At 41.7% G+C, this 17,587-nt stretch overlaps 3 protein-coding genes across 5 annotated transcripts in view; 1 reads left to right on the top strand and 2 right to left on the bottom strand.

The window, feature by feature from the left end:
- LOC109400937 (cadherin-87A) overlaps nt 1–17,587 on the bottom strand; it is a 1,070,191-nt gene that overhangs the window by 539,980 nt on the left and 512,624 nt on the right. The window lies entirely within an intron of this gene.
- LOC109400959 (polyserase-2) lies at nt 2,790–5,281 on the bottom strand. The gene is made up of 6 exons (XM_019673440.3): nt 4,429–5,281; nt 4,139–4,372; nt 4,003–4,076; nt 3,846–3,946; nt 3,558–3,793; nt 2,790–3,490 (listed from the first exon to the last, which is right to left on the bottom strand). Exons 1-6 carry the CDS (start codon nt 5,102–5,104, stop codon nt 3,009–3,011), a joined length of 1,803 nt encoding a protein of 600 aa, XP_019528985.2. The 5' UTR covers nt 5,105–5,281; the 3' UTR covers nt 2,790–3,008.
- LOC109429350 (ovochymase-2-like) lies at nt 8,997–12,529 on the top strand. Its single transcript, XM_019705251.3, has 5 exons — nt 8,997–10,050; nt 10,107–10,340; nt 10,399–10,472; nt 10,527–10,618; nt 10,671–12,529. The coding sequence occupies exons 1-5, from the start codon at nt 9,384–9,386 to the stop codon at nt 11,299–11,301; spliced, it is 1,698 nt and encodes a 565-aa protein (XP_019560796.2). The 5' UTR covers nt 8,997–9,383; the 3' UTR covers nt 11,302–12,529.

The following is a 17,587-nucleotide window of genomic DNA, read 5'->3' on the forward strand; positions in this document are numbered from 1 at the left end:
GACGTCGTACGTCTCTCGCCCCTCTCCAAGAGTCCTGACAACATGAGTTATTTTCCGGAACAAGTTTGTCTTGCTTAATTTCGAGTTGAGTGAGAGCGCGGTACAATACAATCGAGTGCATATTACTGACTGCACTACTCTCTGTACGTACCCCTTGGCGAACTCTGGTGTGCTACTGTTGTGGACTGCTGCAGTCGTAGTTGTGCGGAAAAAGTTTACCGTCCAGATTGAATTGGGAGATTTTCGCGTGAAAATGCACGTCGCCGCGTCACGTTGGTCGTCGGTGTCCGATTCAGGTGGTGCGAAATTGATTTCTGCTGGTTGGAATACCGGATGAAGGGGTGGCTACATTAGTTGGAGAACATGGTTGTGATGCCTTCATCGATCCAGTTTTTTTCTGGCCGTTTGCGATAAAACTTTGGATTGTACAATGCAGAGGTCCTCCACTTACTAGGCGGTTTCAAAGAATGCCTCCAGACGTTTTCAAAGATCTACTGTAGATATTTCCGTAGGTTCTTTTGCGCGTTTCGAAAAGGTCATCTTGGAACTAATCAGAAGGCCTTCTCTTGATAATTGCAGAGGCTTCTGGATATCTCCAGAGACGGCCTTTGGATGCTTCCAAAAATGGTCTCCATAAACCTCCACAGATGGTCTCTGGATACCTCCAGAGAAGGTCTCTGAATATCTCCGAAGGTGGTCTCTGCATACCTCCCTAGATGGTCTCTGGATTCCTCCAAAGATGGTTTCTGGATACCTCCAGAGATAGTCTCTGGGCATCTCCAAAGATGATCACTAGATACCTCCAGAGATGCTCATTGGATACCTCCAGAAATGGTCTCTGGATACCTCCAGAGATGGTCTCTGGATACCTCCAAAGAAGGTGTCTAGATACCTCCAGGGATGGTCTCTGGATACCTCCAGAGATGGTCTCTGAATATCTTCTGAGCTGGTCTCTGAATACCTCCAGAGCTGGTCTCTGAGTATCTCCAGAGACGGTTTCTGAATATCTCCAGAGATAGTCTCTGAATACCTCCAGAGATGATCCCTGGAAAACTTCAGAGATGGTTCCTGAATAACTCCAGATATGGTCTTTGGATACCTCCAGAAATGGTCTTTAGAAACCTTCAGAGATAGACACTGGATATCATCAGAGATGGTTTCTGGGTGCATCCAGAGATAGTTTCTGAATACCTCCAGAGATGGTCTTTGGACTCTCTAGAGATGGTCTCTGAATATCTCTGGAGAGCTCTCTGAATATCTTCCGAGATGGTCTCTAAATATCTCCAGAGATGGTTTCTAAATGTCTCCAGAGATGGTCTCTGAATACCACCAGAGATGGTCTCTGGATACCTCCAGAGATGATCTCTGGATACTTCCAGAGATGGTCTCTGGTTACCTCCAGAGATGGTCTCTGGATACCTCCCGAGATGGTCTCTGGATACCTCCAGAGATGGTCTCTGGATAACTCCAGAGATGGTCTCTGGATACCTCTAGATATTGCCTCTGAAAACTTACAGTGATAGTCTCTGGATACCTCCAAAGAAGGTGTATAGATACCTCCAGGGATGGTCTCTGGATACCTCCAGAGATGGTCTCTGAATATCTCCTGAGCTGGTCTCTGAATACCTCCTGAGCTGGTCTCTGAATATCTCCAGAGACGGTTACTGAATATCTCCAGAGATAGTCTCTGAATACCTCCAGAGATGATCCCTGGAAAACTTCAGAGATGGTCCCTGAATAACTCCAGATATGGTCTTTGGATACCTCCAGAAATGGTTTTTAGAAACCTTCAGAGATAGACACTGGATATCATCAGAGATGGTTTCTGGGTGCATCCAGAGATAGTTTCTGAATACCTCCAGAGATTAAAAAATACTTTAATTGCTTGAGAAACCATAGAATATAGCTATAAGTGAAAATGTAGTCTACGTTATTGTTTGACGAAATAAATAAATAAATAAATAGATGGTCTTTGGACTCTCTAGAGATGGTCTCTGGATATCTTTGAAGAGCTCTCTGAATATCTCCCGAGATGGTCTCTAAATATCTCCAGAGATGGTTTCTAAATGTCTCCAGAGATGGTCTCTGAATCTATCTGGATCTGGATGGTATCTGGATACCTCCAGAGATGGTCTTTGGATACCTCCAGAGATGGTCTCTGGATACCTCCAGAGATGGTCTCTGGATACCTCCAGAGATGATCTCTGGATACCTCCAGAGATGATCTCTGGATACCTCCAGAGATGGTCTCTGAATATCTGCAGAGATGGTCTCTGAATATCTCCAAAGATGGTCTCTGGATACGTCCAGAGATGATCTCTGGATACCTCCAGAGATATCCTCTGGATACCTCCAGAGATGTCCTATGTCCTCTGAATACCTTCAGAAATGGCCTCTGGATACCTCCAGAAACGTTCTCTTGATACTTCCAGAGATATCCTCTGAATACCTCCAGAAATGGTCATTGAATACCTCCAGATATGGTCTCTCGATACCTCCAGAGATGGTCTCTGAATACCTCCAGAGATGGTCTCTAGATACCTTCAGAGATGGTCTCTGGATTCCTCCAAAAATGGTCTCTGGAAACCCTTAGAGAAGGTCTCTGGATACCTCCAGAGATGGTCTCTGAATACCTCAATAGATGATCTCTGGATACCTCCAGATAGGGGCTCTGGATACCTCCAGATATGATCTCTGGATACCCCCAGAGATGGTCTCTGGATACCTTTAGAGGTGGTCTCTGGATACCTCTAAAGATAGTCTCTGGAAACCTCCAGGATCCTGCTATTACTGATTTCAGAGGCCTCCACTGGATGATTCTGAAGGCTTCTTCTGGATAAATCCAGATTTTAGAGGACTCCCCTGAACGTCCCATGAAGGTTTCTGTGAAAGTTTTCAGAAAACATATATGCAAAGCAACAAGTCTTCAGAATCCCCGGGGTCAACTTCTTCGAATCGTAACGGTCAAACAAAGCAAATAACTACGCTGTTCGTTTATTTGATATCGATTATAAAACATGTGAGGCCTTCAGCCTTTCAAATTGATCCGGGAACATAAAATCAAAATTGATAGACCCACCAGCTGCCAAACTCACGGTTGTTTCAATTCTCTGATTATTCAGTGATCCGATAACTCCAGGCTCCTCCGTAACCTCCGGCTCCTCCGCCCCACCCCAAACAACCTTCTCGATCCAGTCCAAATAGTACGATATCCGTACGTACCCATCCACCCACGGTTTATGCTTGGGCCAGTCCGGGTTCAAAATGGCAAAATCCAACAGTCCGACCACGGTGGACATGCACGTTCGCCAGTTCATCGACTGCAGAGGCGATCCGAGCACTCCGCCCAAACCGATCCGCAACGGATCGGTATTGATGACGCACATGTCCCCCGGTCTGGTGACGTTCACGTGCTCCAGGTCGAATATCTTAAGGCACCGCCGTTCCGTGATGACCTCGTTGTCGTCCGATTCGAAAATCTGGCGGGCACCTAGAAAAGCAGTAGGTAGATCGATCATTTCATGTCATCGGGTGTTCAACCTTCCAAGTTCACTCGCCTGTGGTCCGGTTGAACCCGATTCCGGTATGCACCAGCGTGTCGTACAGATTCTCCGTCCAATTGCTGGCCAAACAGGCCGGTACCACGTTGCTGGCAAGTCGCACGGGGTTTTTCATGCGGACCAGCGCCAAGTCGTGAATCTTGGGACTCTGGACGTACTCCGGGTGGCACGTGACTTCCGCGATATCCACGCTACCGTATCCGTCGATCAGCACCTGAGCCACTGTACTGAAACTGAGAAACTTGTTCAGTGCGGGAGTCGGGCGGACAAGCTGTTCGGAGATACCGTGTACAAAGACATGTTGTCATGGCGTAGTTCTCACTAATCAGGGCACCGTTACACTTCGACAGTCTTCGATCCGCGTCTTTCGTGTAGGAAATGAGGATCTAAGGGAAGTCTTCGTTAGCTACGGAAAAGATTTTCAATTTTGTGTTAACCTTACTGAATGAGGATGTCTGGAATTGGTGCAATCTCCTGATTTCCGCTTGAAAGCAAATTCCCGGAATCTGTCACATTCTGAAATACGGAATCAACAGTAGTTCAAAAGTCCTTGATCATCGATCGAACCAACCCGGTACCTGTTTCACTGATTCGCTTAGGTCCTCGATCTGCTTGAGGGTCATCCTCAGCCAAGACCCACTGAATCCAGGTCAAAAATCGTTGAACATTGGCGAATACCGCATACTTGGAAGTATCCACCAGCTTCGTTACCGAATCCACCTTGGCAAAGGAAACAACGCCCCTCAAAACCCATTGGTCACCGTCGTAAAAGTACATTCCACCTCCGCTGTCACCCGGCCCCGGGCTGGTCCCTACAACGAATCCACAAATTTAGCTTCCCATACCTAAGGTCCCAACTTTAAATCACCATTCAAATCTCCAGCGCAGAACACCGTCTCGTTAACCATATTCCCGAACAGTACCGGATCGTTCCTCGTACAGTCCAAGTAGCTCACCACCTCTAGCGACGCGGTCCACAGGACATCCGAAACGTTCCCCGTCTCCGTAACACCCCATCCGGTAAGCCACCCTCGGTGACCTTCCAGATTCCTCAGGTCCCGATCGACCTTCCGATCGATGCAGATCGGTATGACGTAGTCCGTGTAGGCGACGGCCAGTCGCATCACCAACAACGCCACGTCATTCCGTAGCGTAGAGTACTCCGGGTGTACGTGCAACTTGACAACGTCCCGAACCTGCACGTTCTCCGTAACCTCAGACAAGTTATGCTGCCCTAGGTGCAACTCGAATATCCCCACCGGCAGTGGAGACTTCGTTTTCCGGTTGATGGTGCAGTGAGCTGCCGTCAAGACATGCTTGTAGCTTAGCAAGCTTCCTCCGCATTGGTATTTGAGACTATCCTGCGGCTGTTTGTAGAAAATGGCCACATGCCATGGCCACTGGCCTTCCTCGACCTTCCAACCGCGGTACAGTAGCGGAACGAATCCGTGCTTTCTGGTTCCGCATTGATAGGACGCGGAGATTAGGCACAACTGGAGCACCAGCAGAACGGCCAAGATTGGCAATCGAGAAAGAAAACTCATTTTGCGTACTGCTGTCTAGCTTGAGAAACCTTATCGCGACGGAGAGAGAAGTGCAACTGCAACGCTCTGAACTGAAACCGGTTTGTTTTGGAACAACAGACTGGAATGGGGATTACCTCGATGATTACGTTTGATAATCTACTGTCTGCTAGAAATGTTTTCAACCATTATCTTACGCAATGATTTATTTCTTGGGCAGGACCGATGAGAGATTTGCGCCTTCAAAGCACAGCGGAATAAACTCGAGAGTATAAACTTCAAATGCTTTTTCAAATTATTTCATAAAATATCTATCTAAATATCTGGGATAATCCAAAGATCTTCTCTGGACATCTCCAAAGGTCTTCCCTGAACGTCTCTAAAGGTCTCTGCTGGATGTATCCAGAAGTCTTCTCTGAACGTTTCCAGTAGTTTACAGAATACATATCCACAGGTCTCCTCTCAACTAATTCAGAGGTCTTCTCTGCACGTTTTCAGAGGTCTCTTTTGGACGTACCCGGAGATCTTCTGTGAACGTATTCAAAGGTCCTGGACGTTTTCGAAAGTATTTTTTCAGCATATCCAGAGGTCTCAATTGGACGTATCCAGAGGTCTACTCTCGAAGTATCCAGAGGTTTCCGCTGGACGAATGCGTAGGTCTCTTTTGCACCTTTCTAGAGGTCTTCTCTGGACGTTTGTAGAGGTCTTTTCTGGACGTTTTCCTCTAGTTGTTTGTAGAGGTATTCCCTGAACGTTTGCAGAGGTCTCCTCGGGGGGTTTCTGTAGGTCTTCTCTGGACGTTTTCAGAGCTTTTTTCTAGGCGTTTCCAGAGGTTTCCTGTGGAAGTTTCTAGGGATCTCCTCTGGATGTTTCTAGTGATCTTCCCATGACGTTTCCACAGGTGTCATCTGGAAGTTTCTAAAGGTCTTCTTTGGAGGTTCCAGAAGTCGCCCCTGTACATTTCTAGAGGTCTCCTCTGGACGTTCTTGAGATCTTTTCCGGACGTTTCCAGAGGTCTTCTAGAGGTCTCCATTTCTAGAGGTCTCCTGTTAAAGTTTCTAGAGGTCTTCTCTGAATTTTCCAGAGGTCTTTTCTGGACGTTTCTAAAGGTCTCCTCTAAACGAATGCGAAGCTCTCCTTTAGACGCATCCAAAGATCTTCTTTGGATGTATCCAGAGGTCTCTTTTGAACGTATCCAGAGGTCTCTTCTGGACGTATGCGAAGGTCTCCTCTGGACATTTCCAGAGGTCTTTTCTGGACGTTTCCAGAGGTCTTCTCTGGACATTTCTAGAGATCTTCTGTGAACGTTCTAGAAGTCTTCTCTAAATGTTTTCAGAGGTATTTTCTGGACGTTTCCAGAGGTCTCCTCTAGACGAATGCGAGGGTCTCCTTTGGACGCATACAAAGGTCTCCTATGGATGTAACCAGAGGTCTTCTCTGGATGTATCCAGAGGTCGCCGCAAAACGAATCCAGAGGTCTCCTCTGGATGTTTCCAGAGGTCTCCTCTGGATGTTTCCAGAGGTCTCCTCTGGACATATCGAGAGGTCTAATCTGGACGTATTCAGAGGTCTCCTCACGACGTATCCAAAAGTCTCCTCTCGGCTTATTCAGAAGTCTGCTTGAGACGATTCCAGAAATTTCCTCTGTACACTTTCAGAGTTCTTTTGTAGACGTTTCCTGAGACGTTCACTGAATATTTACAAAAGGTTTTCTCTGGATATTAGGCGGCGCCGGTGAGCACACTTAAATCCTGATGCACATCAGAATCTCGATTACTTAGAGAAACAATGTCTTCGACATACAGTCAGGTTTTTTTACGCGGGGGATACGTACCGCGTAAAAATAAAACTCAGTTCAAAATTCAAAAAACCGCGTAAAAAAAGTCTCACCATTTCTCGACGAATCATGCAAAAATAAGACGATGAATTTTTTTTTTGTATGGAGTTTTCATTTACGCGGCCGCGTAAATAAAAACCGCGTAAAAAAAGACCTGACTGTAGTTTTGGTAAGCCATTGACATACAATTACCAGAGTTCCAAGAGGATTTCAGAGGGTTCGATCACATGCGGTTTTAAGGTACCTTTAGGGGCATGGCAAGGAGTTTTTAGTGGGATTAAGGAGTGCTTATAGGGATTTGAAGGCGCCTTAAATTCCATCTTAGGGTTCCACGGGAGCTTTGGGGTGATTTCAGGGAATCTTTGGCCAGGAAGCATTTCAACGGATCCCAACTGCCCTAAAATCTCCTGGAATCTTCCTATAACCCCCTTAAACGTTCCCAAAATCTCCCTGAAAACCACTTCGAAAACTGCTGAAACCTCTTGAAATTTCCTGGAATACTCTGACCGCTTGAGTTCCCTTGAAACGCTCCTCAGACCACTTCAAACGTTTTGAAATCCTCTAACGACCCTCCGAAACACTCTCAAAAGCCCTGAAACACTCCCGAAACTGCTTAAAACTCCCTGGAACTCTTTCGAACGCTCTGAAACCTCTTGAAACGCTCCTGAAACACTCTTCTAATCTTCTAATCCATTTAAACGTTCCTTGAACTCTTTAAAACGTACTGTAACTCACCGGGCACCCTTCAAACAGACTAGAAACCGCTGAAACCTGATGGAACCCCTTGAAACGCCCCTCAAATCAATTGAAACGTCCTGAAACCGCCATAGAGATCACCTAAAATTCCCCTAATACCTCCTAAACATTAACCAAACCCTCAGAAATCTCCTGAAACGTTACTGAAACCTTCAAAACGATTCATAAACCCCAGACACGATTGGAAAGTTGCTGAAATGCTCACGAAAGCTCGGTAAACTCTTTGAAACACTCCTGGAATGTCCCAATTAACCTCGGAAGCGCTCCCGAAACCCACAAATATCCTCTGAAACGCCACAGAAACGGGAGTGGGATTCGAACCCAGGTCATTGGCGTGATAGTCATGTACTTTAACCATCACACCAGGTCCGCTCCTCCTTAAATTCCTTGAAATGTCTTGAAACCTCTTGAAACGCCCCGAAGGCCCTTGAAACGCTCCAGTTGTTCACTGAAACGCTCCTAAAACTCCTTGAGTGGGCTGAAAAGGGTCCTAAAAACACTACCCTGATATTCTTTGAATCCCATGAATCGTCCCTTAATATGATCTTGAAACTCCCAAGTACTTCAGAGGCCCTCCCTGAACGTTTACCTAGATCTCCAGTGGATGTTTGAGGAACAGGTTTGGACTACAAGGCAGGACGTAATCCGACAGTTTCCTGTTCCTTAATGTGAGTGTGGGCAACTTAAATGCACATTACCCATCATAGAGATGCTAGGTTGTTCGGTACAGAATGATGGGAGATCGACAAGACTGGATTCAACTAGTGGACAGGGATCCAAACTGTGGTCGATCTTTCCTTGCCTCTTTGGAGGTCGCCAGTCGGTCTCCTCTGGCTGTATCCAGAATGAATCCAGAGGTTTCCTCTGGATGTGTCCAGAAGTCTCCTCTGGATGTGTACAAAGGTCTCCTCTTGTTGTATCCAGAGGTCTCCTCTGGCTGTATCTCAGAGGTCTCCTCTGGCTGTATTCAGAGGTCTCCTCTGGCTGTATTCAGAGGTCTTCTCTGGCTGTATCCAGAGGTATCGGCTGTATCCAGAGGTATCCTCTGGCTGTATCCAGAGGCCTCCTCTGGCTGTATCCAGAGGTCTCATCTGAATGTATTCAGAAGTATCCTCTGGATGTATCGCGAGGTCTCGTCTGGATGTATCCAGAGGTCTCCTCTGAATGAATCCAGAGGTTTCCTCTGGATGTGTCCAGAGGTCTCCTCTGGATGTGTCCAAAGGTCTCGTCTGGATGTATCCAGAGGTCTCCTCGGCATGTATCCAGAGGTCTCCTCTGAATGTATCCCGAGGTATTCTTTGGCTGTATCCAGAAGTATGCTGTAAATGTATCCAGAAGTCTGCTGTTAATGTATTCAGATGTCTCCTGTGGACGTATCCAGAGTTTCAAAAGTTCTTTTCTGGATGCATTCAGAGGTCTTCTCTGGATGTTGTAAACGATCTACTCCAATTCTTTCTACAGGTCTGCCTTGAACAGATGTTAATGTGTTCGGGATTTTCTGATTTAATGTGAACAATTATACTAATTTTCATGCATCTACGAGTCACTGTGTAAAATTTTAGCCTTTATTTAATCTTGAGAACCAGTGTGTCGTAAGATTAGACTGTCCCTCTTATCTGACAAACGCCGTCCCATCGAAACAAGCATGTCCAGCAAAAGCAGTTGCATTTCTCACTTCGTCGGAATTGGAACCGAGTTCGTCCGAGAATGCATGTCCTTATCGCCGTTCTCATATTCCTACATCTCACCTCCCTGAACGCATCCTACCACTGCGGCATTCGGAAGCACGACTTCGCCGAACTTGTCTACCACGGCTATAAGGTCGAAGACGGCCAGTGGCCGTGGCACGGCGCCATATTCCACCGGCAACCAAACGCCTCCCCAAGCCTGCAATACGCATGCGGTGGAAGCCTTTTAAGCGAGAAGCACCTTCTGACCGCGGCACACTGCGTCGTCAACCGAAACACCAAGCTCCCGTGGCCTACAAACTTCTTCGAGATCCACCTGGGGCAGCAGAACCTATCCACCGTCACCGATCACGTACAGATCCGGGACGTCCGGAAGCTGGTCGTCCACCCGGAGTATTCCACGCATCGGAACGACATCGCGATGATGGTGATGCGACTGCCGGTCACCTTTACGGACTTTGTGATTCCGGCCTGCGTGGACCAGAAGGCCGACCGGGACTTGAGGGATCTGGAGGGACAGCTTGGATGGGTGGCTGGATGGGGAACGTCCGAGATGCGGGACGTGTCGGATGGGTTGCGAATGGCGTCCTTCCCGGTGGTGAGTTACCTAAACTGCACCAAGAACGATGCGGGACTGTTCGGGAGGTTGGTCAGCGAGACCGTATTCTGCGCCGGTGATCTGAATGGTGAGTGGTGGGGGGGCCTTGGAATTGGGTGAATGACTGCGGTGAGTTCGTTCTAGGGACAAGTCCCGGGACTGGCGACAGCGGTGGAGGTATGTTTTTTAATGACGGAGATCGATGGGTACTTCGAGGTATCGTTTCTTTTGCGAAAGTGGACGAGCAGAAGCAGGAAGTTGATACTTCCAAGTATGCAGTGTTCGTCAACGTGCAGCGGTACTTGACGTGGATCAAGGAGGTTATGGCAGAGGATGCACCGGATACCGGACGGGGGAAGCAGCGAATCAGTGAAAGAGGTTTGTGCTGAGTTTAATTGGTGTTACGAAGTTGTACTCAACGTTTCCAGCGTTTCAGAATGTGAGAGGTTCAAAAAGCTGGTGAAGAAACGCAGAAACAGGATTTGTGAAAATGCCCGACATCCGCATACGGTCAGTATTGTTGAGTTTAACTAGTGAATCTATTTGTGATTTTGTTTCTTTTAGGTGTTCGTGACCTTTGGAGGGAATTCAACACAATTCTGCTCCGGGACTCTAGTCCATGAACGCCACGTACTCTCAGCTTGCTCCTCCACAAGGTAACCCAAAATTAACTGAGTTTTTCGTAGCCTTACGTTTCGTTGTAAACAGATTCGCAACCCCGAGAATGATTCAGATCGAAGGATATGGTGAAGTGAACATCCTGGATATAACATGTCATCCTCAGTACAACGAAAGTTCCAAGACAAACGATGTGGCAGTCTTCAAACTGACAGAACCTGTTAATATGACGAGCAATTTTATACCGGCTTGCATGGCCAGCAGCTCTACGGAGAATCTCTACGATACCCTCGTTCAAACCGCGTTCATTTGGTACAAGGTCAACGAAACAACCGGTCAGGCAAAGTTCTACGAATCGGACGAGAATCACCTGGTTGGGGAGCGACGCTGCCAGCTGTTGGCAGATGACACCGAAGCACTTTGCGTCAATAACACGGATCCACTCAGGACCGAAACGTACGGAATGCTGGGTTCACCGCTGCAGTCGCTCAACCGTCGTAGCTGCATGTCCACGATCGTGGGCGTGATGAGCTATTTGGTGAAACATCCTGACGACCCGGACGGAGAACCCGTGGTCGATGGATACATGAGAGTTGCTCGCTATCTGGACTGGATCGAGAGGGTGATTTGGCCGGAGGAGTTCTTGGAGGCGGATGATCGGTCAGGCATCGGCATGAGGAGCAGTACTGATTTAAACAAAGATTTTGTGTTTCCAGATTAGCGTTGGAAGATATTATACATCATGGTAACCAAGAGCCGCCTGTTTGCTGAATGCATTTCTTGTTAACACCAAATATATATTTTTTACAAATAACTTAAAATTATGAAATCTTTTTCAAAAATAAGATAAAATAATCCTTCTCAGTAAATTTGTTGGGCATTACAATACCCTACAACTAATACTTATAGATGTCGGAAAACTGGCTTCTTCAGTCTTTGGTAATGGTGGTTATGTTTTGGGGATTTTTTTATTATCGTACAAATTGGTACCAAGGTTCTCAGAATTCAATGAAATTTATTTCGCAGGTAGGGTTCATATACAGGGTGTTAGGTTCCTGAGTGCAAACTTTTTAAAGGGCGATAGAGGACCATAAATGGTGAAAAAAATTGTTTTACGTATATGGTCAAATCTCAACCGTTACGTAGTTATTGAACTTCCCATGTTTTTACTCTTATTGACTTAACTGGCTATAACTTGAGAATGGTCAAACTTATCGCAGTTTTTTGACCCTTATTCGAAAGATTATTGAATTTCCTATCAAATGGCATCTTTGAATCGATTTGTTTAGTTAAATAACTAAGTTTTCTAGAGCAAATAGCTCAAAAGTAGTGTGTTTCAATTTGTTTTTGTCAATTATCTTTGAAAAATGCGTTATAAATTAAAATTCTTTCTTTGGCAAAGTTGTGGTCCCTGTTTCACTCTACAGTTCGTTTTTTGACATCAAACTTCTATCTCTTATCGTTTTCTTGCAATTTCGATTTAAACGTCGCATTTCAGATCATAAATTTGCAACTGTCATGGTAAACACTTTTTTGCGCACTGTGCCGCACATTTAAATCAAAATTGCAAGAAAACGATAAGAGCTAGAAGTTTGGTGTCAAGGAATAAATTGTAGAGTGCATCAGGGGCACAACTTTGCCAAAGAAAGAATTTTAATTGATTACGTATGTTTCAAAGATAATTGACAGAAACAAATTAAAACACACTATTTTTAGCAATCGATTCAAAGATGCCATTTGATAGAAAATTCCAAAATCTTTCGAATAAGGGTAAAAAAAATTGCGATAAGTTTGACCATTTTCAAGTTATAGCCAGTTGAGGCAATAATAATCAAAAACATGGAAAGTTCAATAACTACGTAACGGTTGAGATTTGACCATATGCGTAGAACAATTTTTTTCACCATTTATGGTCCTCTATCACCCTTTAAAAAGGTTGCACTTATGAACCTAACCCCTGTATACAGGATGTTAGGTTCCTGAGTGCAAACTTTTTAAAGGGTGATAGAGGACCATAAATGGTGAAAAAAATTGTTTTACGCATATGGTCAAATGTCAACCGTTACGTAGTTATTGAACTCCCCATGTTTTTTACTCTTATTGCCTTAACTGGCTATAACTTTAAAATGGTCAAACTTATCGCAGTTTTTTACCCTTATTCGAAAGATTATTGAATTTTCTATCAAATGGCATCTTTGAATCGATTAGTTTAGTTAAATAACTAAGTTTTCTAGAGCAAAATAGCTAAAAATAGCGTGTTTTAATTTGTTTATGTCAATTATCTTTGAAACATGCGTAATAAATTAAAATTCTTTCTTTGGCAAAGTTGTAGTCCCTGTTCCACTCTACAATTCGTTCTTAGATGCCAAACTTCTAACTCTTATCGTTTTCTTGCAATTTCGATTTAAATGTGCGGCAGAGTGCGCAAAAAGGTGCTTACCATGACTATTGCAAATTTATAATCTGAAATGCGACGTTTAAATCGAAATTGCAAGAAAACGATTAGAGTTAGAAGTTTAAAGTCAAAAAACGAATTGAAGAGTGGAACAGGGGCCACAACTTTGCCAAAGAAAGAATTTTAATTTAATAAGCATTTTTTAAAGATAATTCACAAAAACAAATTAAAACACACTACTTTTAAGCTATTTGCTCTAGAAAACTTAGTTATTTAACTAAACCAATCGGTTGAAAGATGCCATTTGATAGAAAATTCAATAATCTTTCGAATAAGGGTAAAAAACTGCGACAAGTTTGACCATTTTAAAGTTATAGCCAGTTAAGGCAATAAAAGTCAAAAACATGGGGAGTTCAATAACTACGTAACAGTTGAGATTTGACCATATGCGTAAAACAATTTTTTTCACCATTTATGGTCCTCTATCACCCTTTAAAAAGTTTGCACTCAGGAACCTAACACCCTGTATATATGAACAAAAACAAAATTGAAAAAAAATCGGGTCGCCTAGTTTTCCGGAAAACTCCAGTGGAAAACCAACATTTTCCACAGACAGATCATAACTCAAGAACGAAGCATCGTAGACATAATGTTTTTTTTTTTTGAAATCATAAGCAAACTTTCTCAGCAATTGAAAAAAAAACGAAATTAAAATTGTTTTCCACAAAATTTTCCACTGTTGAGGAAAATCGGTTGGAAAAGTTGGAAAAACTATTTTCGTACTCCGGGAAAATTCTAAAAAAAATATATATTTTTGGAAGGGAATTACATAAGCTATATTCTGTGAAATTTTAAAGAAGTGGTTTGTCTCCGTTCCTAAGTTATGACCAATTTTGTGGAAATGGTCCAGATGTTGGTTGATTTTCGATCGTCTTGAATATAAATTTACACAAAATTGATCATAACTCACGAACGGAGGAAAACCACATCTTGAAAATGTTTCACAATATAGCTTATGTAATTCCCTCCCAAAAATATTTTTTTTAGAATTTTCCCGGAGTGTGAAAATAGTTGTTCCGACTTTTCCAACCGATTTTCCTCAACAGTGGAAAATTTAGTGGAAAAAAATTTTCATTTTGTATTTTTTTTTTGAATTGCTGAGAAAATTTGCTTACGATTTCACAAAAAAAAACATTGTGTCTACGATGCTTCGTTCTTAAGTTATGATTTAAAAAAAAACGGCTCATATAGCACATGTGGAAAATTTACACAAAATTGGTCATAACTCAAGAACGGAGAAAAACAAGGTTGCGACCATTCATTTGCAAAGATTTACATTCATTTGCTATTATCTCAGTTCAGAAGCATGCTATTGAAAAACAATGTATGGATGAATTTAACCTTGTAGTTTTATCTGAAAGTTTGCCGAATAACATTGGGGTCGCAAACGTATACCAAAGTTGTGAGCGAGCTGTGAAGGCAACTCTCCACGCGGTGAATGTAAATTACATTCACGCTGTGTAAAGATGCCTTCACAGCTCTCTCACGACTTTGGTATGCGTGTGCGACCCCAATGTTATTCGGCAAACTTTCAGATAAAACTACAAGGTTAAATTCATCCATACATTGCTTTTCGATAGCATGTTTCTGAACTGAGATAATAACAAATGAATGTAAATCTTTGCAAATGAATGGTCGCAACCTTGGAGAAAAACCACATCTTGAAAATTTCACAGACTATAGCTTATGTATTTCCCTTCCAAAAAATTTTTTTTTAGAATTTCCCAGGAGTGCAAAAATAGTGTTTTCGACTTTTCCAACCGATTTTCCTCAACAGTGGAAAATTTTGTGGAAAACATTTTTCATTTTGTATTTTTTTTCAATAGCTAAGAAAATTTGCTTATGATTTCATAAAAAAAACATTGTGTCTACGATGCTTCGTTCTTGAGTTATGATTTTTTAAAGTAGGTGGTGTCTGTGGAAAATGTTGGTTTTCCACTGGAGTTTTCGGAAAATTAGGCGACCCTATTTTTTTCCAATTTTGTTTTGTTCATATATATATGAACCCTACCTGTGAAAAAAATTTCATTGAATTCTGAGAACCTTGGTATCAATTTGTACGATAATAAAAAAAATCCCATTTTGTCTTATTTTTATTTGTAGCTGTTTTCAGCATTTTTTAGAAGTAGCGTGATTATTTCCAAAATTTTGACTATTTTCTGTTGAATATCCAGATTATATGCTACTTCGGGAATATTATCGACTATAAGGGACACATTGTAGATCATATGTATCTGTAATAATCGATTCGGCTACGATAAAAGGAATACGCAGGTCGTTAAGATATATCTTCAGAAAATCCTTCGGAAACATTTTTGAAATTTATTTTCTTTGAAAATTTCATTGATTACTTGAGAGCTAGGTATACTCATCCAAGAGATCATTACAGATGCGATATTGCTAGAACAACGAAAGTTTGAAAATGTGTTTCAAGATTACTAATCACATAGTTTTAGGAAAAAATAAATTTAACAAAAAAAAATGTTTCGACTAAGCTTAAAAAACCTGTCAACTGGGGATTTTTTTTATTACCGTACGGGTTTGGGCCGAAGGGTCTCAGATTTTCATGAAACTTTTTCCACAGGCAGGGCTCATGGATATATGAACAAAAAAAAATTGAGGAAAATTCAGGGTCGCCTATTTTCCCGGAAAACTCAGGTGGAAATTTTTTGTTTTCCCCTGACACTACTTACTTTGAAAAATCATAACTCAAGAACGAAGCATTGTAGAAACAAAGTTTTTTTTTTTGAAAATGAAAGCAAATTTTCTCAGAAATCCAAAAAAAATATGAACTGGAAAAAGTTTCCCATAAAATTTTTCACAGTTGAGAAAATTTGTAAAGAAAAGCCGGAAAAACTATGCCCGAACTCGTGGAAAATTCTTAAAAAAATATTTTTGAGAAGGTAATTTCATAAGCTTTTATCGCTGAAATTTTTGGAATGCACTTTATTTTCGTTCCTGAGTTATGGCAAATTTTGTGAAAAATGACCATATAATATAGGCTTACATGGTCATTTTCACATTATTGACCATAACTCAGTAACGAGAAAAAAGTACATTCCAAAAATTTCAGCGATCAAAGCTTATAAAATTACATTCCCAAAAATTTTTTTTTTTTTAATTTTCAACGAGTTCAGACATAGTTTTTTCGGCTTTTCTTTATTAATTTTCCCAACGGTAAAAAATTGTTTGGAAAACTTTTTACACTTCATAATTTTTTGGATTCCTGAGAAAATTTGATTCCATTTTCATTTAAAAACTTTGTTTCTACGATGCTCCGTTTTTGAGTTATGATTTTTCAAAGAAAAGGCTTTTATGGCACTTTTGGACATAATTCAACAAAATTGACCATAACTCAAAAACGAAAAAAAAGTGCAATCCAAAAATTTCAGCGATTAAAGCCCATATTTTCTCAAAAATATGTTTTCGAAAATTTTGCACGAGTTCGGGCATAGTTTTTCCGGCTTTTCTTTACGAATTTTCTCAACTGTAGAAAATGTTTTGGGAAACTTTTTCCTGTTTTTTTTTTGGATTTCTGAGAAAATTTGCTTTCATTTTCTAAAAAAAACTTTGTTTCTACGATGCTTCGTTCTTGAGTTATTATTTTTCAAAGTAAGTAGTATCAGGGAAAAACAAAAAATTTCCACCTGAGTTTTCCGGGAAAATAGGCGACCCTGAATTTTCCTCTATATTTTTTTGTTCATATATCCATGAGCCCTGCCTGTGGAAAAAGTTTCATGAAAATCTGATACCCTTCGGCCCAATTTGTACGATAATAAAAAAAAATGCCCAACTCATTGATCGATAGCCCTGGAAACAAATGATGGTCATTCTTTACATATTGCTTTAAGTTTGAACCTTTTCTAATTTTACCCAAAATCATGGTAGTTCCATTGAAATTTGTTCATCAAATTCTATGGTTATTCCTGTGGCCAAATTCCTGTGGAGTTTTTTTTTTTGAATTCCTTTTACAATATCTTTGGGACTTTCTTCGGTCGTTTTATTGGAATTTCTTCTGCGAATTCTCTGTATTTAAATCTAGAATTTATTTGAAAACAGTTTCTGAAATTCTTTTGGGGAATCCTTCGGTAGTTTATTTGAGAATTCCTTATACATTTCTTTGAAAATATTTAGTTATTTTTTTTAATTAAAAAAAAACATTAGGCATTTTTTAGGAAACTCCTATGGAAATTTCATGGAACATTCGTTTCTCAGGTTCTTCGATATTTCTCAGGTAATTCTTTTAGGATTTTTTCCACAATTTCTTCAGCATATTGACCAGGAAAGCATGCAACAAAATCTTAAAAAAATCCTTCGGAAATTCTTTTGAAAATTTCTCAATCTATTTTTCCCAATCGGAACGCAATTACAGAAGATATTTCCGATTTCCCAAAGAATACCGCATGAATTTCAAGAGGATTCTTCGGTTCAATTGCCAATAGAATTGTCGGAGGAATTTTAGGAAATGCTTGAAAATTAATAATGAATTTCGAATGAAACTGTAAAAAACAAAATCCCAAGAGAACTTAAAAAAAAATAGCCGTTGAAACGT

This window comes from Aedes albopictus, chromosome 1 (genome assembly GCF_035046485.1).
Source record: "Aedes albopictus strain Foshan chromosome 1, AalbF5, whole genome shotgun sequence".
In the NCBI taxonomy this organism is placed as follows: domain Eukaryota; kingdom Metazoa; phylum Arthropoda; class Insecta; order Diptera; family Culicidae; genus Aedes; species Aedes albopictus.

Bases quoted from the DNA above. Each gene is read 5' to 3' on its own strand.
- LOC109400959 (XM_019673440.3), bottom strand. From the start codon at position 5,104: ATGAGTTTTCTTTCTCGATTGCCAATCTTGGCCGTTCTGCTGGTGCTC. The intron at 4,373-4,428 runs GTGATTTAAAGT...GATTCGTTGTAG, and splicing joins CTGCGCTGGAGATTTGAATG to GGACCAGCCCGGGGCCGGGT. The intron at 3,794-3,845 runs GTATCTCCGAAC...CAAGTTTCTCAG, and splicing joins ACAACATGTCTTTGTACACG to TTTCAGTACAGTGGCTCAGG.
- LOC109429350 (XM_019705251.3), top strand. From the start codon at position 9,384: ATGCATGTCCTTATCGCCGTTCTCATATTCCTACATCTCACCTCCCTG. The intron at 10,051-10,106 runs GTGAGTGGTGGG...AGTTCGTTCTAG, and splicing joins CTGCGCCGGTGATCTGAATG to GGACAAGTCCCGGGACTGGC. The intron at 10,473-10,526 runs GTCAGTATTGTT...TGTTTCTTTTAG, and splicing joins ATGCCCGACATCCGCATACG to GTGTTCGTGACCTTTGGAGG.